Source organism: Zonotrichia leucophrys, chromosome 27 (assembly GCF_028769735.1).
Source record: "Zonotrichia leucophrys gambelii isolate GWCS_2022_RI chromosome 27, RI_Zleu_2.0, whole genome shotgun sequence".
Taxonomy (NCBI): Eukaryota; Metazoa; Chordata; class Aves; order Passeriformes; family Passerellidae; genus Zonotrichia; species Zonotrichia leucophrys.
The window spans coordinates 2,933,102-2,955,147 of NC_088196.1; the positions used below are offsets into that span (position 1 = coordinate 2,933,102).

At 55.2% G+C, this 22,046-nt stretch overlaps 4 protein-coding genes across 5 annotated transcripts; 1 reads left to right on the forward strand and 3 right to left on the reverse strand.

Annotated features, from left to right (window-relative positions):
* Positions 1-1,050: 1,050 nt before the first annotated feature.
* On the forward strand, positions 1,051-9,567 carry VAT1 (vesicle amine transport 1). The gene is made up of 6 exons (XM_064733762.1): positions 1,051-1,416; positions 2,572-2,779; positions 3,107-3,277; positions 3,366-3,455; positions 4,358-4,599; positions 5,574-9,567. Exons 1-6 carry the CDS (start codon positions 1,087-1,089, stop codon positions 5,673-5,675), a joined length of 1,143 nt encoding a protein of 380 aa, XP_064589832.1. The 5' UTR covers positions 1,051-1,086; the 3' UTR covers positions 5,676-9,567.
* A 283-nt stretch (positions 9,568-9,850) lies between these two features.
* LOC135458536 (uncharacterized) lies at positions 9,851-15,971 on the reverse strand. Of its 2 annotated transcripts, none has more exons than XM_064733734.1 (5): positions 15,768-15,971; positions 15,219-15,322; positions 11,428-14,340; positions 10,885-11,093; positions 9,851-10,451 (listed from the first exon to the last, which is right to left on the reverse strand). In XM_064733734.1, exons 1-5 carry the CDS (start codon positions 15,943-15,945, stop codon positions 10,382-10,384), a joined length of 3,474 nt encoding a protein of 1,157 aa, XP_064589804.1. In that variant the 5' UTR covers positions 15,946-15,971; the 3' UTR covers positions 9,851-10,381. The 2 variants fall into 2 exon arrangements, with proteins under 2 accessions (XP_064589804.1, XP_064589805.1); XM_064733735.1 differs by having other exon boundaries at positions 15,219-15,347; positions 15,768-15,898.
* Positions 15,972-16,366: 395 nt separating this feature from the next.
* On the reverse strand, positions 16,367-19,399 carry IFI35 (interferon induced protein 35). Its single transcript, XM_064733763.1, has 9 exons — positions 19,242-19,399; positions 19,092-19,166; positions 18,713-18,868; positions 18,270-18,377; positions 17,832-17,976; positions 17,501-17,631; positions 17,170-17,359; positions 16,797-16,903; positions 16,367-16,685 (listed from the first exon to the last, which is right to left on the reverse strand). Exons 1-9 carry the CDS (start codon positions 19,254-19,256, stop codon positions 16,491-16,493), a joined length of 1,122 nt encoding a protein of 373 aa, XP_064589833.1. The 5' UTR covers positions 19,257-19,399; the 3' UTR covers positions 16,367-16,490.
* Positions 19,400-19,961: 562 nt separating this feature from the next.
* RPL27 (ribosomal protein L27) lies at positions 19,962-21,912 on the reverse strand. Its single transcript, XM_064733794.1, has 5 exons — positions 21,841-21,912; positions 21,659-21,741; positions 21,331-21,500; positions 20,735-20,845; positions 19,962-20,052 (listed from the first exon to the last, which is right to left on the reverse strand). The coding sequence occupies exons 2-5, from the start codon at positions 21,737-21,739 to the stop codon at positions 20,004-20,006; spliced, it is 411 nt and encodes a 136-aa protein (XP_064589864.1). The 5' UTR covers positions 21,740-21,741; positions 21,841-21,912; the 3' UTR covers positions 19,962-20,003.
* Positions 21,913-22,046: the final 134 nt, after the last annotated feature.

A 22,046-nucleotide genomic window follows, 5' to 3' on the forward strand; every position in this document is an offset into this window, starting at 1 on the left:
ATTAATACAGCATCACTTCCTAACACTTCCATATAATATTCATTTTAATATTTGTGAAAAGCCAATCATAAAATAGGCATTTTTCACTCCAGGGTTTGCTGATCCGTGGGCCAGCCAGAGCTGTCACAGTGCTGACAGTGCCCTGTGCAGGGTTTTGCTTGGCTTGGGAATGACACACAAATTTCCCAGCACACTGATTATCCTCTAGGTGGTTTGTGTTTTCTCTTTGGGGATGGATATTTTTCTCTTTGGGGCCTCTCTGATTTGCTCGCTTGAGCAGTCACCCTGCAGTGGTTTGTTAGGGATGGGCTCAGATCAGAGAGGTGTGGATTCTGTTGTGCTCTGCACACACAAAATGGCACCGGATCGGGATTCCCGATGGAAATGGGAGTGTTCACGCATTGATATTCACGCATTGATATTCACACATTGATATTCACACATTGATATTCACACAGTGCTCTCTGGGAGCCGAACAGGGACCCGAGCAGTGAGCTCAGGGAGGAGGCTGATATCTGCTGGCAGAAAGAGAGGCTGGATCCAGCGATTTATTTGTCTTTAGCTGCAGGATTAGAGCTCAGTTCCTCCCTCCGACCTCTGCGCAACCCGAGCCTCCTCCCTGCCGCAGAGCTCCCCGCAAGCCTCAGGATTTCCGCACTATAAATTAGAAAAGTAACTCAGGAAAATGATGAAATGATGCTCCAGCAAAGCTGCTGCCATTCCAACCATGCCCCCAGGAACGGTGCGGGCAGCAGGGTGTTTGCTCGGAAGGAATCATTTAGAAAAAAAAAAAATTTAAAAAATAAAAAAAAAAATTTAAAAGGGGGGGGAAAGGGAATTAAAAAAAAAAAAAAAAGGAAAAACTAAAAAAGGAAAATAAAAGGGAAAAGGGCGGTGTGGAGGAGAAGATGCTGGTGCGGCAGGGGGAGCGGGCCCGGGGGCTGGCCGGCCTCACCGCCCCGCCCGCCGCCGCCGCCGCTCGCTGCTGCCCCGCCCGAGCCGCTCCGCCCCCGGCCGCGCCCCGGCCCTTCCCCGCCCGCCGCCGCCGCCGCCGCTCCGCAGCCGCTCCCGCCGCTCCGCACCGCCATGTCCGCCGAGCCGGCCCCGGCCCCCGCCGCCCCTGAGCCGGCCCCCGGCCCCGAGCCGCCGGCGGGCGGCGGGGAGGCGCCGGCGGAGCACCGGGCGCTGGTGCTGACCGGCTTCGGCGGCTACGACAAGGTGAAGGTGCAGGCGCGGCGCAACGCGGAGCCGCGGCCCGGGGAGGTCTCGGTCACCGTCCGCGCCTGCGGGCTCAACTTCGCCGACCTGATGGCGCGGCAGGGCCTGTACGACCGCCTGCCGCCGCCGCCCGTGTGCCCCGGCATGGAGTGCGCCGGCACCGTGCGCGCCCTCGGCGACGGCGTCCGCGACCGACAGGTGAGGGCGGCCCGGCCCGCCGGCCCCGAGCTGCCCCGGGGTGCGGCCCAGGCCCCCCGGCCCCGAACTGCCCCGGGGTGCCGAGCCCGCCCCGGCCCGCTGGCCCCGAACCGCCCCGAGGTGCGGCCCCGGCCCGCTGCCCGCAGCCCCGGGAGTCCCGGTGGGCCCCGGCAGCGCTGAGCCCCCGGCAGGGACCCCACCGATCCCACCCGCCGGGGATTTGGAGGCGACAGGGCGGCGGACAAAGGCCAGGGACAAAGGGGCAGGGCGGGCGAGCATCCCCGGGCCGGCCCTGCCGCTCCGGGAGAACGGGCGGGGAGGAGCGGGGGAGGCCGTGGGGCTCAGATTCGGGAGGTTTTCCTAAGTTTGGAGGTGTATTTTCCATGATTGATGCTACTAAGCGATTCCCAAAGGGTCCTGCCTCTTGGCAGGATGACGGCAAGGAGCAGCAGTAATATTTTTTAGCTTGGGCAAGGAGGGCAGGATACGGTCCTCGTCCCTCTTGTGTTGTGGGGGATCCAGCATGGATCCAGTGGTTGGTTTGGGCAACCACAATTTGGGCTTGGGTACCACTACAAAGCCAGAGCCTGGAGTGCCTGTGGTCTCCAGGGAGAACGGGCAGGGAGGAGCTGGAGGAGGCCGTGTGCCTTAGATTCCGGAGGTTTTCCTAAGTTTGAAGGTGCATTTATCATGATTGATACTACCAAATGTTTCCCTAAGGGTCCTGCCTCTTGGCAGAATGATGGCAAGGAGCAGCAATAATATTTTTTCGTGTTTAGACTTCTGCTCCCAGCTTGGGCAAGGGGAGCAGGACATGGTCCTCATCCCTCTTGTGTTGTTGCGGATCTGCCATGGATCCAGTGGTTGGTTTGGGCAACCACAGTTTGGGTTTGGGTGCCACTACAAAGCCAGAGCGTGGGGTGTCTGTGGTCTCTGGGATTGTGCCCAGGTCTGTGGTGGGAGGTTCTGTGCTGCAGCCTCCCAGGGAGGAGAGAGTTAAACCAGCTGTGCTCTCCTGCCTGAGTGCCGCGGTGCTGCAGCCCCTGCACACAGAACTGTGTGGATGCAGCAGCTCTGACATACCGAGGGCAAGGGGCTGATGGCTTCTGCCAGCTTTGGGGGCTTGTTTCAGACCACCTTGTCCTCTGATTTCAGGTTGGGGACAAGGTAATGGTCCTGGCCAGGTCCGGGCTCTGGCAAGAAGTGGTGACTGTGCCGGTCAGTCACACCTTCCCAATGCCTGAGGGGATGAGCTTCGAGGAAGCTGCTGCTCTTCTTGTGAACTACATCACTGCCTACATGATTCTGTTTGACTTTGGAAACCTGAGGCCCAACCAGAGTGTCCTCATCCACATGGCTGCAGGTAAATAATTCTTGCCAGACCTTGCTGAGACTCTTGGTTTCACTGTGCAGCTTCTGAGTAAGTGACATGAGTGAGGAAATGATCAGAATGGGGCTGGGCTGATCAAATATCAGCTGGCAGAGATGCAGGCTTTGTGCTGACCCCATTCCCCAGCAGCTGGGGTCCGTCTCTCCCAGTGTGCCCCAGGCAGAGCCTCTATTCCCCAGGCTGCTGTGCTGTGTGATTGATACAGGCAGGGATAATTTACTAAGCAAGTTTTTACATGTGGTTTTCTTAATTTACACTGGAGCTGTTTGCTTCTAAACCTTTCTTACTGCTGATTTTCAGGTGGTGTGGGAACTGCTGCCATCCAGCTGTGCAAGACTGTAGAAAATGTCACCATTTTTGGCACAGCGTCTGCCTCCAAGCACGAGACCCTCAAGGAGAGTGGAGTTGCTCACCCCATTGACTACAGAACCATGGATTACGCAGAGGAGGTCCGGAAAATCTCTCCCAAAGGTGAGATGTGGTGGAGGACTTGTGCAGCTCTCTTGCATTTCTTTCAATTTGCAAAGAAGCTTTTATTTACTTCCAATTCCTTCTCTAGGTGTTGACATTGTCCTGGACCCTCTGGGAGGATCTGATACAACCAAAGCTTTTAACCTCTTGAAGCCAATGGGCAAACTCATCACTTATGGTGAGTGTGGGCAAAGTGCCCAAAGAACCCAGGGACTGTGTGAGGGTGGAATGGGATCCACACAGAAATGGTGCATGGCTGTCAGGGATATTATTCCTCACTGTGTTGCAGTTATTTTATTTAATTAAGGTCTTTAGGATGCTTTGGCTTGGTGAGGCAGAGGGCAGCCATGTCCCCAGAGCTGTGTTCACAGCCTGCCAGGCTCTTCCCTCCGTGGTGAAAGGAGCCTGCAGGGCTCTTCTCTCTCTTGGAGTAAAAGCTGATGCCTGCAGGGGAAGCTGGAATGTCCTCAGGGAGGAATACTGGCATAGCTGCTTTGTCTAGGCTGACTTAATGCACAGCCTTGCTTTTCTTTCAGAGGATGTGTGGGAGATGAGGTTTGAGGCTACTGAATACTTATCTCTCCATTCCCCAGCCCTGGAACACTGTGATTTTGTCCCACAGACAAAGCCCTCACACAGCCCCCAGTGGGATTCCAGACACTTGCAGCAGTGTGCTGCTCTGGTTGTCCCAGCCACTGCAGCTTGTGATTCCCCTGGAGAAGCAGGGCTGGAGGAGAAGGGGAAAACTGTCCTGCCTGCCTGCCTGGCTGGGTGGCACTTGTAACCCTTTCTTACCTCTGCCAGCCCTCCCAGCTGCACTGCTGCTGCCTTAGGGGGGCCAAAGAGAGGAGCTGTTCTGCATTTCTGCATTTCTCACGTGCATTTTTGCCACATGAGTGCTGATAATCCAAATTATGCTTATCTAGAGGCTGAGGCAGGTGCCTGTTTATATTGAAGGTCAACTGGGCGGGTTCTGCTGTGGTCATTTCTCAGCTCTGTGCCTGGTCTGAGCTGTTCCATGAGGTGCCCTTTGCCTCTTGTGTTGTGTTCCAGCTCAGCTGTGGCTCTCCTTCTTTTCAGGGGTAGCAAACCTGCTCACTGGGCAGAAGAAGAACCTCATGGCTATGGCTAAAACCTGGTGGAACCAGTTCAGCATCACTGCCTTGCAGCTCCTGCACCAGAACAAGGCTGTGTGTGGCTACCATCTTGGATATATGGATGAAGAGGTTGAGCTTCTCAGGAGTGTTGTGGCCAAGCTGGTTAACCTGTACAGCCAAGGCAAAATCAAGCCCAAAATAGACTCTGTGTGGCCCTTTGATCAGGTGAGTCTGAGCTGACATCCAGTGGTACAGAGCACCTTGTCCATGGGGGCTGAACTGTTGAAAATGTCTAATAACCATCTGTTCTCAGACATTCTGAGGCTGAGTTTTATTCCTTTTAAAATATTAAGGCTGAGTGAAGTGGCTGGGCTGTTGTGCTGCAGTGCACAGGGCTGGGCAGTGCCAGACAGGGTCCCTGGGGAGCAGGGCAGGCGCTCAGCTGAGCTCCATGGGCAGCAGCAGCAGGAGGGGCTGGTTCTACATCACACTGCAGCTTGCCCTGAGTGCTCTGTAGCCTGTAATTAAGCAGACAGATGGGGAGGTTGTTGCTGCCCTTCCAAGAGTGCAAAAGAGCCCAGGCAGTGAAGCAGAATGAAGGGAGCAGCAGGTTTTCCAGCAGCTCTGCTCTGCTCAGGGTTATTGCATTGATGTATCCAGGCAGAGCCAGGCTCTTCCCTTGGGAATGCTGGGGCAGGAGCTGCTGCAGGGGAGCAAAGAAATTAGTGATGACAGTCAGTGTTCACACCTGAGAACTGATGCAAAGGCTTAAGGAAAGCTTTGATTCCAGGCCTAGCCCAGGTGCTTGAAAATAATGATAAAAATGATACAATTCTGTGCATGTATTGTTTTGTGCAGCTGGTAGAAGCTTTGTCCTCCTAGCAGTTGCTGGATTCCTCCCTTTGGAGAGTGACACACACTGCCCTTCCACACTTGTGTGAGCAGAGCTTCCTTGCGTGTGTGTGTTTAGGTTGGGCTGTGTGAATTCTTGATAGTTTCCTATAGGCCTGCTGGGGTAATTGCCCAGGTCTGTCCAAAACACACCTGTGCAAGGCACCTGGATGCCTGGGACATGCTTGAACTCCAGGAAAGCCTCCCACTTGTGCCTCAGACTGCTCTGGGGGTGCTGAGGGGCCCAGGAGGGGCACAAATGCTCTCTGCAGTGGGTGGGGGTCTCACCAGACTCCTTTTGCCTCCAGGTGGCAGAGGCTATGAAGCAGATGCAAGAAAAGAAGAATGTTGGAAAAGTCATCCTGGTTCCTGAAGCACCCAAGGAAGAATCTAAAAAAGCAGAGAACTAAGGAGAAAAGATGAATGCAGATTATGAATTCATGGTTTAACTCCCTGATCTCTTTGGGACCTGGAAATGGACAGATCAGTATCTCCCATCTTTCACCAGTACAAGAACATCATGGTTATCATTCAGATGAGGTTTGCATGCTCTTGTTGTGACTGACCCTTTGCCAGACATGCCTCCTGCTCTCTCTTTTGAAGCCTGTTTATTTCATACTGCTAACCACTTGTTTCTCCACTGAATTTCCAGACTAACCTCCTTTTTCTCTGGCAGTGAGGCTGAAGCTTCCAAGCAGTTGGTGACTGACAACTGCACAGCCTGTCACTGTAAAGTCAAGGCACAAAGTACTGTAACAACTGCCAAGTGTCTCTGCAGAAACTGAGCCCTGCTGAAGCATTTGCACTCTCAGCTTTGGGAAAGTCTGTTCAGCAGAGGATTGGCCAAATGTAGGATGTTTCCTCCACAGCCAAAGGAAAACCACAGCTGGCCTAGTTAAATTCAAGCAGGGGTTTCTCTTCTGTTCACACTAACCTGGCTCTATTTCCTCTGCTTTTTGTAGGCCACTAACACAGCCAGATATTAACAGCTCATGTTGTTTTTGCCTTGACCATCCTGGCAATTTGGAGCCTATTGCAGATCACACTCCATTTGCAGTCACTTCTCTGTGCAGTCTGTAAATCCCCTGACAGGCTGGGCTGGGCTATGTCTGACTACAGAAGAAAAGTTTCAATTAGATAACCTGATCCTGTCCATTTTCTATTTCCAAATTGTATAGAGAGATCTGAGCAGTGTCTGATTCTTAGAGACCATAAGGACTCAACTGTGTCTCAAACAACTGGAACAATTGATGTTGGCTCTGTGCTTTATTATGTTGGGCTCCAAGTTGGTGTTGTTAGGGCTTCACCCTTGTCTTTGTATTTCCAAGGGCTGCAGTATTGAATTGGACTTGAGTGAGATGGAAACAAAATCATCCCCTACTAATGCTTTGTGCAGTGCCCTGTGCACTGAGGAGGTGTTGCAGTTTGGGAAGGAACTTTCAGGAGCCACTCCTGTGGGCTGGCTCTCCCTGTGGCACACTGGTGAGATGACAAAAAGCCCAGCTGTGTGTCAATGTGCCTCTTTACCTGCACATTCTGAGCAGTTTTCCATTGTCTCCCAGCTCATCTGCTGCAGCAGGGCTTGGCTCTTCTCCTGAATCTGTCCTGGGGCTCTGGCTCTGAGGGTTTAGGAGCTGCTTGGGATGCTCCTCCCTATACCAGAACTGTTTCTTCTTCTATTTGTCTTTACTTGTGTGTAGTTGGAAACAGAGCTGTGTAGAGACCCAAGCCCAGCTCTGTGAGCACCTTGAGCCCTGGGTGATGCTGTCCTGGACCCTGCTTGCAGCTCTGGGCCACTCTGGTGCTGTCAGTGCTTACTTGGCACGGGTCATAGGTGTTGTGGGCTTTTGGGCTTCATTTTGGATTTGAAATGGTAAACCTAAAGGCACTAAGAGCTGCCCATCATGGAAGAGCTTGTGCTTCAGAAGCAAAACCTTGAGATTAGAATCCTGCTTAACTAGCCCACAGGGAGGGCCCAGGGCCCAAGGAGGGCAGGTACCCACTGGGCACAGGGCTGGGCACACAGCCCCATCACCACCCAGGGCTGGAGTTCCTCTCTGAATTCTCCCTCAGCCTGCTCAGTGGGACTCTGCCAGTGCAGTTTGGGGTTCAGCTGCTTGGGCTCAGTCCAGAGTTCTTTAGAAATGCACTGGCACAGCTTCCAGGGGTTTTCCCCTGCCTAACTTTAAATATTGCAACAATCCTGTTCCCTACAACCTCAGAGGAGTGCTGGAGTCCTCTCACAGATCCTTGTCAGTTCATCTCTTGAATTTCATAAACACAGGCTGATGGAACTCTCAAGCACAACTTTTTACCTTTCTGAATCCAGAATCTTGCTGCTTCTTTCAGCCTGCCCTGTTGTGCTGATTTAGATTGAATCCAACACTGTCTAATGCTGCTTTACCAGGTGTACAAACAGAAGGACTGTCTAAATTGCTGAAATGGAAAGTCTGGACCTGTCCCTTTGAGAAACTGGACTTCACCTTGATGCCAGGGCAGCATGCTCAAAAGGCACACAACCCTGCACATCCTCTGATTGTGAAAGGGAAGCTGTTCTGGTGTGTTTGATAGCAACATCCTCTCTCTCCCTGCTTTTTCCTGAGCCAGTCTCGTGCTCAGTGCCTTACATGGATGGCCTTGGCTCAGGCAGTGTGGCAGGGCTCTCACAGAGCCCTCTCTCTGCCCTGCTGCCTCCTGTGTGCCACAGCAAACAGCATCTCGGTGCCTTCTGCTACCTGACTAAGAAGTCACTGGGGCCTTTTCCATTCTGGCCTTTCAAAGTATTGCCAAAACACTGTTTTGACTCTTGTTAGCTCTGTTTTGTGGACTCTGGTGATGTTGTTGGACTTTCCATGAGTTAGCTGTTCTCTCCCCAGGTGTTCCAGCCTTTCTGGTGCTTCTGTACCCCCCAGTCCATAAGATCTGTTGTAAAGCCCTTGTCTTTCCCAGGGCAGAGCTGTTTGGCTCCAGGGTGAGGCTTTATCAGCTGCTCCAGCCTTGGCTCTTTAGAAACAATCCTGGCTCCTGGCTCTTTTTGGGCTCACATGTCTTTCTAAGCAGAAATTCCTGAAGCCCTTATCAAGGCAGGAATGCCAAGCAGTCACTGCCTGTTCCAGGTCAGCACTATTTTGTGTCTCTTGGTAGCAACAGTGTTTTCTACAGGAAGACCAAGATTAAATGTAACCTTGCAATCCTCTGCTCAAAGTTCTGCTCCAGGTGGGTGTGGTTGGTTGTGTTTTGGTTTTTTACTTTTCTTTTTTATGGGCCAGTTAAGTATAAAACCTGTGTAAAACAACTTCAAGTGTCTTAATCCAGTTAACCAGCCAGTTTGTGTACTAAGGACCAAAGCAAAAAAACCAAAATGAAACCCTAGGATAAAAAATCATTCCATTCAGTGTTGCTTGTTTAGGGCAAAGTTGTGCTACTGAGGAACTGGGAGATTGCTGTACTTAATCATGTGTGCCATTCCAGAAGTGCAATTTAATGTTTATTTTACTGATTGTCTTGACTCAAAGGTTGTGCCATGAGGAGTGCAGGTGGAATGTAAGGAGTTGGTGGGTGGAGGAGGCACCCCCAGCCCTGCCTGCTGCAGGGGGCTCGGTGCCAGTGCCCCTCCTGTCATTGCTGTGGTGGCTCCCAGCCTGCTGCTGCTGCTCCTGGACAGAACGCAACTCCTTTGCTGTCACCAGGCAGCAGTTGCCACATTTTGGACTCTCTGAAGCTCACTTGTGTTGCAAGCTGACTGCAGGAGGGGAAAGGAGCACAGGTGGCCCTGCCCAGTGCTCTGGGAAGGAGTTCAGCTCTAGGATTTGTTTCAGACACCTGTATTGAACTAGAATGGATTAACCAGGGAGAAGTACGAAGCACTGTGTGTGTGAGGCTTCAGCTGGTGCAGGCTCCTGGCCTGCTGACAGCTGCTATCATAGGTGTGAAACCACTCAAGTTGCTGAAGCCTCTGGTGTGCTGAGCCCTCGTGCTGGCAAAGTGTTTTTGGCAAGTAGTACATGAGCATGATGTGAAATGTGTTAGACTCTGAGTGAGCCTCTTGCAGCATATGGTCTGGTCTGTACTGTCTGAATTGTGTTGATTTGCAGATTTGTGATATGAGTGCTGCTCATCCTACAGACACATAGCAAATCTTTTGTTTAAAAAATATATTTCGCTTTTTTTGTGTAACCGAGTTGGACAGAAGACAACTGTGCCACTGCTGTTTACATGACTACAATGTGTACTGCTCCTCTGTCAAACGTTACCATATGCCTTATGTGTTTCAAATGGTAATTAAAGCATAACAAAACCTTCCACAGTGCTGCTCAGCTTTCTGTGGTGGTGAACCCTCTGCCCACAGCAGATTCAGTTGACAAAGTGTAATGTTCCCAGCAGGAGATGCCTCTGCTCTCAGGGACAACTGTTGGCTTGAGTGTTGTCCCTGACACTCATCCTGAGGGCAGCCATGGTGATTTTTGTTTGTGAAGCTTTTACCTGGGCTCTGCATTTCCTATCTGGGTGTGGCAGTAGCCAGGTGGGACTGAAGTGGGTGCCTGGGCCGAGGGTAAGACAAGGCATGAACAGCCACCATCAAACATGAGAATAAATCCTGTTTATTTGTCAGCATGGAGACTGTCCCTGGGAGGAGGAGGCAGCTGCTGAAAGCTGTTAATGTTCTCCTCAAGAGAGCCCCAGGTCACCTGCTGGCCTGAAAGCTGACACTAAGAACAGCTCATCTCCAACCCCAGCTCTGGCAGCAGCTGAGCTGGAACCTCTCTGTAGTGCCAGGAGGTGGAAGAGACTTCCAGAAGCTGGGGCTGGATGAGCTGTAGACTCCTGCCCAGGTTTGTGTCTGCTGCTGGAAGCCAAACAGGGCTCACTCAGGCTGCAATCAGCTCTGTGATTTCAGGGCATGCATCCAAGAGGAGCTGGAGTTTCTGGCAAGCACTGAGGCCTGCATGGGGCAGGGACAGAGGTGCTGCTCTTTGCTCAAGTGCAGAGTTCTGGCTACATGTGGGGAAAGCAGGAGCTCTTTCAACAAACACCTGCTTCTTCCTGAGCTGTCTCTGTGAAGCTGCAGTTCTCAGCAGGAAAAGAAGGTGAAGGGAAGCCACAGGCTGTGGGAGAATCACACAAGGCCCAGTTTATTGAGGACTGTGCCAACCTCATGGAGGTACTGGGCATCTGGGTAGCCATTCCTGTGGGGCAGAGAGGAAGCACTGTAAATCCTGCTGTGCCAAAACCGCAGTGGGAAGCAGCCCTTTATTTCTGCCCCACCCTTTCAGAGGGGCTGAGAGGGGAAGTGCTGCCCCTGGGATGTCCTGCAGCCTGCAGGCACAGCTTGTACCCAGCACAGGCTCTAAGTGAACAGGGCCCACAGTTCCTGTCCATGGGGAATTACAGGGTTTCCACAACACTTAGGGATGTGGGATGGATTTGCTCCAGCTGGAGAGTGCCAGGGCTGCTCTGCCATGCCACAGCTGCCCTGCAAGCTGAAGCAAAGGGCAGCACCAACTCTGCCACTGTGCCATCCCTGCCAGGATTTGTTGAGCTGGAGCCCCTGGTTCTCTTCCTCCCATTGCTAAAAAGCCCACAACCATACCCAGAAGCTCAGGATGAGCTGGGCCATACCTGGCTTTGCCTCCATCCCAGGAGGTTTTGTGGGGGATAGGACCCCATGTTACTCTTTCCTCTCCATTGCAGGACTTGATCTGGAATGTCAGCCCACATTCAAACGCTCTCTTCAGCAGCTTTGCTATCTTCACCCCTTCTGTGTTTTCAGGCAGGAAGGCACAAAAATTCCCGCCTTTGTAAGGGTGTCCTGGGCGAGGGTCCCCAACCTTGGAACAGGAATAAGACATTTTAAACAATGGCTGGAATGCTTTGCCTCTGAGGGGATTTCTAAGGTTTGTCTAGCTTGAAAACTACACTCATGACCACGATCCCCATGGGCTGATAGTCACTGTCAACTAAAACCAGAGGTCCCACATGCTCCTGAGAAGCAGCAAGCTGCTCCAAAACCTGCTGTGGAGCTTTTTGCCTTTCACAGGTTAATACCTCTGCTGATTTTTCTGTGAGGCAGGGAGCTGTGGCTGCTCTTTTCCCACCCAGCCACCCTGACAGCCCTCCCTGTGTGGGCTGCAGTGGGATGGGGAAGCTCTGTGTGGTACCTACCCCCTGCACTCCATCAGGGATGTTGTAAGCAAGCTGAAATGTTGAGTCCGGATAGAATCCAGGCAGGCTCTGAGACAGGGAGGAGATCTTCAGTGTCCCCAGGATATTGCAGCTTGGGATATCTGAGGAGGAGTCACAGCAAGCTGGCTGCAAACTGTCTGCTGCAAAACATGTCCTGCACAAGGCGTGACCACAGGAGCCCTGGCAGGTCACCCCAGAGCCCTGGCAAACATCACACTGCTCCAGAGGGATGGTGCTGCTTTCCTGGCCAAGGCTGGGCTCTCTTCTCTGCTGTGATGGGAGCTCAGGCTCCTCCTGCTCGTTGCTCCTGCCCCCTGGGAGCTGGGCCCTTCCCTGATCTGTGGGCTCTGCTGCAGGTGCCTGCTGGGCCACAGCTGGTGGTGGCTCAGCAGCCACAGCCCTGGGTAGCCAGGTGGGCATAGAGTGAGGAGCTTCATCAGCTGCAGGGACTGGGCAGTGCTGCTGTCCCATTGCTTCATTGTGGCCTCCTCTGCTCTTGTCTCTTGCAAACTGGAACCTGTCTGGCAAGACTTGTTTCAGCCGGGGGCTGTCGGGCTCCCCCAGGGTCAGTTTTGTCTTGCGCTGTTCCTGGAACTCCCTCAGGCCAGGAGGGCTTTGCTTATCCCCCGTGCCAAGGCTCAGAAGGCTGCTTCCTCGTCTGCCAGCCCCAGAATCAACACAGCCCCTGCCCTCCTCCTGCCCCCAAGCCTGCTGGTACCTCCAAGGACTGGGGGATGCCTTTTCCTCAGCCTCTGGCAGCCAGGAAGCCCTGAGCACGTATGGAGAGTCCATTTTATTGATGATGTTCAGGTGCTGTGGGGAACTCAGGCCGCCAGGAAGGGCCACATCCAGCACTGGGTCCTGGCTTCTGCTTGGCTGGACACTCAATTTCCCTGTACTCTCTGATCCAGGAGACAGGGATGAAGACTTCATGGCACAGAGCCTCCTGGAGGAGAACATGTGGAAGGCCTCACTCACTCCTGGCAGCATCTCCTTGGGGCAGGCAAGGTAGAGCTTGTACTTGTCTTTGCTGAGTCCAACCTGGAAGGATTTTCCTCGCAAGAGGCTGCACAGTTCGCTCAGGTCACTGTCATCTGGCCCACTGACAGCAAGCTCTGAGTAGCTCACACTCTGACACACCAAGTCAGGGCACTTCTGCACAAGATCTTCCACCTTCCATTTAGCCTGGAGCAGCCTTCTCCTGTCCTCTGCCTGCAGCATCAGCACCGTGCAGTCGCCGGCGTGGCGCTCCGAGATGTGCACCCCTCCAGCCCTGCACAGCTCATCAATAGCAGCATGGCACACATCTTTCAGGTAAAACCACTGCAGAGTGTCCAGGCTTATCTCCTCACTCACCCTGCTGATGTCTCCAGAGTTGCTGCTTTCCTTTGACCTCGACAGGGAGAAGCTGTTGGACCGTCTCAGCACAGGGCTGGATGCTGAGGGTTTGCAGCCTAAAGCAAAAGGGGTCCATGTCACATCACAGTTGCTGTAGATGCCAGCAAGGGAGTGGTACCCAAAGGGACCTGAGCCTTTAGAGTCCTCAGCATGCTGAAAAGTGCTGTTTTCTTTGCCTGCAATAGGCATCAGCACCTTTTCTCCTGTGAGTCTGGCACCTCCTTCCACATGGTCCCTTTCTGTGGGGTCATTCTGCTGAGGGTCTGCTGCTGACCCCAGAACTTTATCTGCCATAGGGGTGGGAGACTGTGCCAACCCCACAACTTTATCTCTCATAGGGGTGGGAGACTGATACTGCTGGCTCAGTGCCCTTGGGTCACTCTGACCAGGAGCATCTGTCTCTGATGAATGTTTCCCAGAAAGCTTCACCTGTGCCACTGCTGGAGAGTCCTGACTCACCAAGAGGTCCTGGCCAGCCTGAGACCTGTCAGCTTTCAGGGTGCTGAAGCTGGCAGCTAGCTTGAACTCACATTTCTGCTCCTGCTTGCTTGGGCTAAGCCTTGTGGCTGAAGGATGCACAGGAGGTTTGCCCAGCAGTGGTGCAGCCTCTGTGGTGCCAGAGGGCTGGGAGCTGCTCAGCGTGTCAACCGTGCGTGCAGCACTTCTCCTGGTGACAGAATCCTCAAGGAACTGCTTGGCCTTGCACACATCAACCAGGCTTCCAACGAGATAAAGCTGCTTCACATCCTCATGGCAGAGCAGCTGGGGATAGAGCTCCTGCAGCTCACGTGTCAGAGCCCTGAGTGCCTGGCTGTCCATCCCCAGCCCTTTCTTAGCGATCTTCTCCTTGCGCAGGCTCGCCTCCAGCTGCTGGTAGAGCTGCTGCAGGGCCAGCTGGGCCTGCCTCAAGGCCTCTGTGTCCCCAGACACTCCTCCAGATGGCTGGAGGTACAACACAGCAATGCCATCGCCACTGACATCCACCACATCCACGTGGTGCTGCTGCAGCACACCCCGGTACTCAGCAGCACAGAACCTCTGCATGTACAAGTAAATGTCCGAGTCCACGGCGAGGGAAAAGTCCTCCAGCTTCCCCAAAAGTTCCACAGCTTCCTCACCCACTGGGCTCTGAGGTGATGGTTCTTTAGCTGCCATTTCCTGCACCTGGTCACAATCTGGAAGCTTTGCTGCCTCTTGTGCTGGCTCAGTGGAGTCGGGCACTTGCTGCTGATCAGGCATTCCCATCTCCTTGGCCCCACAGCTGGGAGCTGGCAGGAGGATCTGGCCACTGGCTTGGTTCTTGAGGTTCAGGCTGCTGAGAAGGTCTCTGCTGAAGGTCTGCAGCTCAGTGAATGGGCCCTGCACTATGCACTGCATGTTCTTGGAGTCGAAGCTGAAGTGTACATTGCTGTACTCTTTGTGCAAGTCCTTCAGGAGGGTTTTGCCCGTGGGCAGCTTGCCATAGTCAATTGTCATGCTCACGTGTATGAAGATCTGCAAGTAGACAGCAAGGGAGTGAGAGAGCAAGGACCAAAACCAGCCCCTTTCAGAGGCACAGAAGGCAAGTGGCCCCTGAATTACTGTGACACACTCTTCCACCTCTCTCCCTCAGCATCCTGCTTTCAAGAGATGGACCCTGACACAGACAGGACCAAAAGCAACCCCTTGACCTTGTGCACTTGTCAAAAGCTTTCTGCAAACAAGGAATCAGAGGGGGAAATTGCACAGAGACAGGGCCACATTTCTACACACTGGGAGCTCTTCAAAAAGCCCAAACCCAAGAAATCCACTATTGTTTCTGCATCTGAAATGCAGTTGCTCTCTTGCCTTTGCAGAGCTTCATCTCCAGATCTTCAAGCAGTTTTGGCACCACAGATTTGCAAAAAGGTCTGCAAGGCCAAGCTAATTTCCATGCCCCTGTTTTGGGGGCTCAGATATGAAAACATGAGACATGGCTACAGCCACGGTCTCTTGAGATTGGAGGAAGAGGCAAGAACTCTCCAGTGCTCCCCAGACACCAGCATGTCTGTATGCTAAGCTTTCCTCAATACACTGTGAACCAGCTGATGACACGGCAGAGGCATTAACAGGATCCCTGTGTGGCACCAGATGGACTGGGGAAAAGTGCCTGTTCTCTTCCAGCCTGACTACCCTCCAATTGACAGGCACAAATGCCAGATGACTGAGAGCACAGCCTGCCTGCCTGTCCCTGTGCTGTTAACACAGGGGAAAAAATCTTCATTTGAATATGAATGAGGACGGATTTAAGTGTAATTAAGATGAAAGGAGAGAGTGAGGTCTCCCTTCTCAAGCTGTTTGCCAGGCACAGAGTCTGTGTGGGAGCAGCTGGGGCTGCCACATCCCCTCAGTACCTCATTGGGGCTCAGCTCTGAAGCGTGGGGCGTCACCTCCAGCGGGTACTGTGTCTTCCCAATTGCCAGCACGTGGTTCTTCACCTGCAGGATCCTCTGGGCCACTGGTGGGAAAAGCCACCCAGACCTCTGTCAGCCCAGCCAAGGGACAGCAGAGGGGTGGGGGACAGTGGGACAGGGGATGGTGGGGCTGGGGACAGTGAGACAGGGGCAGGACAGAGGATGGTGGACAGGGGAGAGTGGGTGAGGCAATGTCAGGGCTGGGGATGGTGGGGCAGGGCACAGAGGGGCTGGGGATGGTGGGACAGGGCAGAGAAGGGGTGGGGATGGTGGGACAGAGCACAGAGGGGCTGGGGATGGTGGGACAGGGAAGAGGGGGGCTGGGGAAGGTGGGGCAGGGCACAGAGGGGCTGGGGATGGTGGGACAGGGAAGAGAAGGGGTGGGGATCGTGGGACAGAGCACAGAGGGGCTGGGGAAGGTGGGACAGGGCACAGAGGGGCTGGGGAAGGTGGGCCAGGCCAGGCCCCCGAGGGTCCCGCGGGCGTTACCTTCCGGCGCCTCGAAGGTGATGAGGGCGCAGGGCAGAGAGCCGGGCAGCACCCGGACGTTGGCGATGTCGCCGCCGCCGTTGCGGGAGCGCAGGAAGTGAATGGTCAGCTTGTCGGCCGCCCTGTCGGGGGGCAGCTCGGCGGGGAAGCCCTGCACCCGCACCGTGCGGCCCGCCATGCCCGCGGCGGCGGCGGCTGCCCGGGCCCCGCCGCACCGGCACGGCCTCGCCGCCCGCTCCCACCGCTCCGGCCGCCGCCCCGACCCCGCCGCCGCGAGGAAACGAAAGCGAAAGCGGAGCCGCTCCGCCCTGGGCCCGCGGGAGGGCGCGGCCCGGCCCCTCAGGGCTCAGATTCGCCTTGGCCCCTCAGAGTACGCACGGCCAGGAAGGGCTCAGCCTCACCCCGGCCCCTCACAGCACGGCGGGGAAGGGTTCAGTTTCCCCCGGCCCCTCAGAGCACGGCCGGGAAGGGCTCAGCCTCACCCCGGCCCCTCACAGCACGGCGGGGAAGGGTTCAGTTTCCCCCGGCCCCTCAGAGCACGGCCAGGGAGGGGGTTCAGCCTCGCCCCGGCCCTGCAGGCAACGCCCGGCCCGGCCCCAACACAACAGACACGGTGGGTGCTTCCAACAGACACTTTTAATTTCTCCCGTGCCCGCGGGCCAACGGACGCACGGAGCTCCTCAGCCTCGGGCTGAGCCAGGACCAGCCCGTATCTGGCCAGGACTAGCCCGCAGTGTCCTCCACGAACACGGCCACCCCTGTCCGCCCCGCTGGGACGTAGGCGAGCGCATCCACCTCGCCGCCGCCGCGGCTGGCCTTCTGGAAGTGGATCTCCAGGGCGTCTCTCATGGACTCCACGCTCATCACATCGGGGATGCCCAGGAGCAGGACGGTCCTGGGGCAGCGGGAGGGCTGGAGCTGGGCAGAGCAGGGGGTGAGTGCAGGGCAGAGGGGCTTCAGGAGCCCCCCCAGCTGTGCTGCCTCCACACAGGCTCAGAGGTGCTGCTTGCACCGGGTTCATGCCCTTACCTGCAGGTTAGAGATGTCTCCACTCATGTATGGTGATATTTTGATTTTGTATTTCCCTTTCCCAATGGGCACCTGGATATGTCCTCTTTCAATGAGCGGCTCTGCCACTGCATATGGAGAGGAAAGCCCTGAGCTGCCCAGGTCAGCTCCAGGGAAGGTTCTGTCCCTGGCATAGGCACCAAGGCTGACACTGCCAAGCTCACTGCTCAGCTCACCCGCACCAGCACAGTTTTGGGGGAGGCAGGACAGCCTGGGGCTCACTGTATCTTCCCTGTTCCTCAAAGACAGCTTCCTCTGCTCTCAGATTTCCCCCCAGAGCAGGCTGGGCTGCTCCACCCTTGCCAGCCACCCAGGCTCAGCACACCCCACGCACCTCCATCCCGTGTGAAGGTCAGCACCACCTGCTGAGAGTCCTCCAGGAAATTTCTGCTCTCCACCTCGCTGCCCCCATTCTTTGTCTTGCTGAAGAAGAGCTCCAGCTTGTCCAGCAGTGCCTCCTTGGAGATGCTCAGGCTGGGCAGGTCAGACACAAGGATGCTCCTGCTGCTCTGTGTCAGCCTGATCTGTGGGTGGCACCGGCCAGTCAGTGCCAGGGCAGGACTGGCCCAGAGCTCAGGGGAGCAGTGCCCTGGTCAAGGCAGGCTCAGACAGGGGAAGCAGTGTGTCCAGGGCACCCCCATGGCATGGGGACCCACGGCCCCTACCTCCAGGGCAGATGGCAGCAGGATGTCCATGGGCACTGCCTGCACTTTCACTCTGCACTGGTCGAGCTCCTCCAGCTGCCCACAGCTCAGCTCCACCGTGTGCTCCTTCATCTCTATGATCCTCTGGGCCACTGCGGGCAGGGAGAGCCCCCAGCACAGGGGAGTGACTGCCCAGCACTTTCCAGGACAGCAAAGGTGCTGGGGAGGGGACACAGCCCCACACAAGGCAGGGAGAGAGGGAGCACCAAACTCTGGCACAGGGAGGGGACACAGGGCAGGCTCCAAAATGACCGAGGACACCTGGCCAGAGCAGTGCTCCTCTCACACTTACCCTCTGCCTCCTCAAAGGTGATGAGAGCTGAGCCCCCTGGCAGAGGGCAGCGGATCAGTGGGATGAGCATCAGCTTGTTCATGTCCTCCTTGTTTGCTGGGAGTCCCTTAAAGATCATTTTCTTTTCTGGCAGGGCAGACAGTATCTAGGTACAAGCAGAGACAGCACATGGAGGAGACTGGACCCTGCACAGGGCACGTCCCTGCCAATCCATGGAGTAGAAATAAGCTCATGGCACAAATAAACTGCTGGAGAACCTCAGCAGAGTCTCTCCTAGTGTCTGGCTGTGCCTGGAATCCCAAAGCATGACCAGAGCTCCTGGCCCTGGCAGAGGAGCTGTTCCAGTCATCACAGTGCCCAGCTGCATTCACCTGCAGCTTCTCCAGCCAGGCTTGCACCCTTGCCAGCAGACCCAAGTGCCCACACACACACTGTTACCTGCACAGGATCATTCCAGAAGACCCTCTTCTTCAATTCTTCCAGTTTATTGTTTAGAACTTGCTTCTCCAGCCTCAGTCTGTTGTTCTCCTCCCTTATTGTAAAAATCTAGAAGGAAGGAGGGAAAGAAGGAAGTAAGGACAGAATGGGAAGTAGGGAACACCAGGACACAAAGGGCTGCAGCACATTTCTGTTCTGAGCACAGCACTGTTCCTGGGCACACAGCTCCAGCCTATTCTGCTCTTGACTGCCTGCAGCTCTGTCCTGGCTCCTCTCCTTTGAGGACAGCCCTCCCCTCGCTGCAGCACTGCCTCACTTCTCAGCACAGGCCTTGTGTTCCCCATGAAACTCAGCAGACCCCAGGCAAGTGATCTTGGAGCAGTGACCTGCACCCTGCAGCCCCTGGCACCCTTCCAAACCTAGGCCATCCACTGAACACTGACCTGGCGTGCTCTTTCTTCATCTCCATTTAAAGACAGCTGTTGCTCTAAAACTTTATGAAGTTCTTCTTCTTTCTTCAGCTCCTTTGTCCTTTGCTCTGCAGCTTCCTTGGCCGATTGTAGCTTTGCACATTCTTTCTCCAGAGCACTGTAAAGCTCCTGTGAGAAGCACCATCAGACAGCAACACCCTGACGACACTGCATCCCCCCACCAGCCAGGCAGCCCCGGCACAGGCTGTGCCCCGGAACAAGCTCTCCCCTCCAGGGGATTGCTCCTCTCTGCCGCCTCTGATTCCCAGAGAACACCCGAGCTCCTGGCCAGGGCGGACCCCGCACAGCTGGGACGCGGCCGCCCAACCCTTCTCGGAGCAGCCGGACCCACCTTGCAGCGCTCGATCTCCTGCCGGAGCTGCTCGGGGCTCTGCAGGCTCTCGTCCTGCAGCCGGACAAAGGATTCCTAAAGACAGGAGGGGTCTCAGCCGCGCTGCGCCGCCCCCCGCCCGCCTCTCCCCGTGGCTCGGCTCTTCCTCACCTCATCCGAATCCATCCCCGGTCCGGTCCCGCGGGGAGCCCTGCCCTGCCCACCGGGACCGCTCTCCTACTCCCTCCGTGCTACCGGGGACCCGTTCTCGCCTTTCGCTTTCGATTTCGCCAACTCGCCCCGCCCCGGCCCCTCCGAGCGCAGCCCCGGCCGCGGGGCCCGCCCAGCCCCGTCCGGTACCTCATCACCTCCTCCTCTTCCTCCATCCCCGCCCCGCCCGGTTTACCCTCCGAGCACCCACCGGGCCTGCCAGGAACGGACCAGCTAGTAAATATAGAAATTAACTCTTCCAAACGGACCAGCTACTAAGTATAACCTCTTCCAAACGGACCAGCTAGTAAATATAAACTCTTTCAAACAGACCAGCTAGAAAATATAGGAATAAACTATTCTGAACAGACCAGCTACTGAATATAAACTTTCAAACAGACCAGCTACTAAATATAGAAATAAAGTGTTTTGAATGGATCACCTAGTAAATATAGGCATAAACTCTTCCTAACGGACCAGCTACTAAATATAGAAATAAACTACTCTGAATGGACCAGCTACCAAATATAAACTGGTTTTAAATCCCCACTCTTGGATTTAAAACTCGACCCAGCCCCTGCTCCCCTGGACTGCAATGGCTTCCCCAGCTCTTAGAGACACAGAGCAAGCATGACCACACCACAAAGGCCACTGTTTGTTTGTTAAATAACAAAAAAGGCATGGTTTTTAATAAACATTTATTGATGCAACCTCGTTACACCTTTAGAATCGCAGCTTCTGGAAGAACCACTTATTCTTGCCAGTTTTGTACCTGAAAGAGAAGACATGGGTTAAAGGATGTGTACGAGCAGGTAACAGCACCAAACCTGCACCTGAGCTGTCCCAGACAGACAGAATGTAGCACCTAATTCACCCAGAGGTAATTCTCCTGGTCTTACAGCCTGGGATACAAATAAACCCACTTTAAATATTGAAATACCAAAAGGGAAGCAAGTGCCAGGCTCCAAATTTAAAAACACCTGCACTGTGGCAGTTTCCACCTCAATAGGTACAAGCACAGGACACGGCCATCCTGCTGGACACCTCCTGTGGCAGGGGGAGATGCCCTTGGAGGACAGCCTGAGACACTGGGTCCCACTGAGACCACACAGCTCCTTCCTCTGAAGGAGCTTCTGAACAGAAACCCATCAAGAAAGAGCAGAAACCCCAGCAAAGCATCAGCACTGCTCTGACCCACCCAGCGCAGTGAAAACAGAGAGGATGAACTGGCAGCACCTTGTCAGATCATCCTGTGACACCTGAAAAACCCACAGGTGCTGGCACGATGGTGCACACACACACACAGGTGAGAAAAACACACTCAACAAACACTCGTGCAAAGAAGCCAGGGTGGTAGTGCCAACCTGGAAAAGCACAGACTGCAGCACAGCAACGCTGACCCCTAACACCTGTAATAGCACAAACAACACTGAGGAGATGAACTCCCAACTCACCTCTCCTCAAATTTCACCTTGGCTTCACGCCTTGCTTTGCGTTTCAGAGCGGGATCCCTGAACACGTCCTTGTTCACCACTGTTTTGTCCAGGGGAATGTCCACAGAATACCTGGCAGAGAGCAAAACAGTTCAAAAGAGGCATGGTACCTGGCACAGGGCTGAAAACCAAGCACACTCTAATGTCCAGACAAGGAGTTACAGCTCCTACAGTCTCCTCAGCTCAGGAGTCACCAAACCACCAAAGCAGTCTCAGTTCAGCCTATAAAGGAGCCCTTTCTGAGGGATATGCAGCTCTGCTCCATGTGGTGCCTGGGAGCTGCTCTGAGAGCTCTGAGGCACAACAAGAAATGGCTCTGCCAGCTCTATACCCTCAAAGCTGTCTCTGAGCAAAGGGAAGATCAGTGTGGCTGAAATAAGAGCCAGCTGTGTCACCCCAAAAGTTCATTAATATTTCCACTCAGCCTCAGACGACAACTCCATTTTTGCAGAGCCTGAGCCTCACATTCATTCAGCCACAGCATTAACAGCCTTGGTAACTCTCGGTGCTCAGTAGAAAACGCAAGAACCACGAAAGCAGCCGGTAGCAGCACTCACCGGGTGGGCATCAGGTGGTTGTAGTTGTAGACCTTCACGAAAGACTTGATCTTGGACCTTTTAGCGATCTTTTTCTTGCCCATGGCAGCAGTCACCTTACGCGGGTAGCGATCGATGCCGGCCACCAAGGCGTGGCTGTACGGCCGGTCCGAGGTGCCATCGTCGATGTTCTGAAAGATACAGGCCGCGGTGGCGGCGATCGCACCGAGGAGCGGCGGCGGAGGTGGCACCGAGGAGCCGCGGCCCCGTGGGCCCCGCAGGACCCGCGCCCGTGCCGCCCCCCGGTCTCCCGCTCGCCCCGGCCCCGCCGGCCCAGCCCCACGCTCACCTTCACGATGACGGCCTTACGCCCCGAGTAGCGGCCGGCCAGCACCAGCACCACCTTCCCCGGCTTCATGAACTTCCCCATCTCTGCGGAGACAGCAGCCGGCAGTCAGCCCGAGCCCGCCACCCTCGCCCCGGCCGCCACCCCCGCGGATGGCGGCGGATACCGCGCCCGCCCGCTCTCACCGAGGCTCCGCTGCGATGGCGCTGGGCCGGAAGGCAAAGGGAAGGCAGCGCCCGGCTTTTACCCGGACACCTACGTCACTTCCGCCGCGCCGCCGGGAGCTGCTGCCGCTACCGAGCGGCGGGGCCGTGTCCGCTTCCCCCTTACCCCCGGGCACAGCGGTGCCGTGTCCGCCTCAGCCATCCCCACCCCGGTGGTGCCGTGTCCG

What these genes read in the sequence shown, in the direction of transcription:
- VAT1 (XM_064733762.1), top strand. Translation starts at nt 1,087, where the DNA reads ATGTCCGCCGAGCCGGCCCCGGCCCCCGCCGCCCCTGAGCCGGCCCCC. An exon ending in GGGCAAACTCATCACTTATG is followed by an intron (nt 3,456 to 4,357) that starts GTGAGTGTGGGC and finishes CCTTCTTTTCAG; the next exon opens with GGGTAGCAAACCTGCTCACT. An exon ending in CTGTGTGGCCCTTTGATCAG is followed by an intron (nt 4,600 to 5,573) that starts GTGAGTCTGAGC and finishes TTTTGCCTCCAG; the next exon opens with GTGGCAGAGGCTATGAAGCA.
- RPL27 (XM_064733794.1), bottom strand. Translation starts at nt 21,739, where the DNA reads ATGGGGAAGTTCATGAAGCCGGGGAAGGTGGTGCTGGTGCTGGCCGGC. An exon ending in GTAAGGCCGTCATCGTGAAG is followed by an intron (nt 21,501 to 21,658) that starts GTGAGCGTGGGG and finishes TGTATCTTTCAG; the next exon opens with AACATCGACGATGGCACCTC. An exon ending in AACCACCTGATGCCCACCCG is followed by an intron (nt 20,846 to 21,330) that starts GTGAGTGCTGCT and finishes GCTCTCTGCCAG; the next exon opens with GTATTCTGTGGACATTCCCC.
- IFI35 (XM_064733763.1), bottom strand. An exon ending in TGCTGCCATCTGCCCTGGAG is followed by an intron (nt 17,360 to 17,500) that starts GTAGGGGCCGTG and finishes TGCCACCCACAG; the next exon opens with ATCAGGCTGACACAGAGCAG. An exon ending in GACCTTCACACGGGATGGAG is followed by an intron (nt 16,904 to 17,169) that starts GTGCGTGGGGTG and finishes CTCCATATGCAG; the next exon opens with TGGCAGAGCCGCTCATTGAA.
- LOC135458536 (XM_064733734.1), bottom strand. Translation starts at nt 15,945, where the DNA reads ATGGCGGGCCGCACGGTGCGGGTGCAGGGCTTCCCCGCCGAGCTGCCC. An exon ending in CAGAGCTGAGCCCCAATGAG is followed by an intron (nt 14,341 to 15,218) that starts GTACTGAGGGGA and finishes GTCTACTTGCAG; the next exon opens with ATCTTCATACACGTGAGCAT. An exon ending in TCCCTGATGGAGTGCAGGGG is followed by an intron (nt 11,094 to 11,427) that starts GTAGGTACCACA and finishes TCCTGTTCCAAG; the next exon opens with GTTGGGGACCCTCGCCCAGG.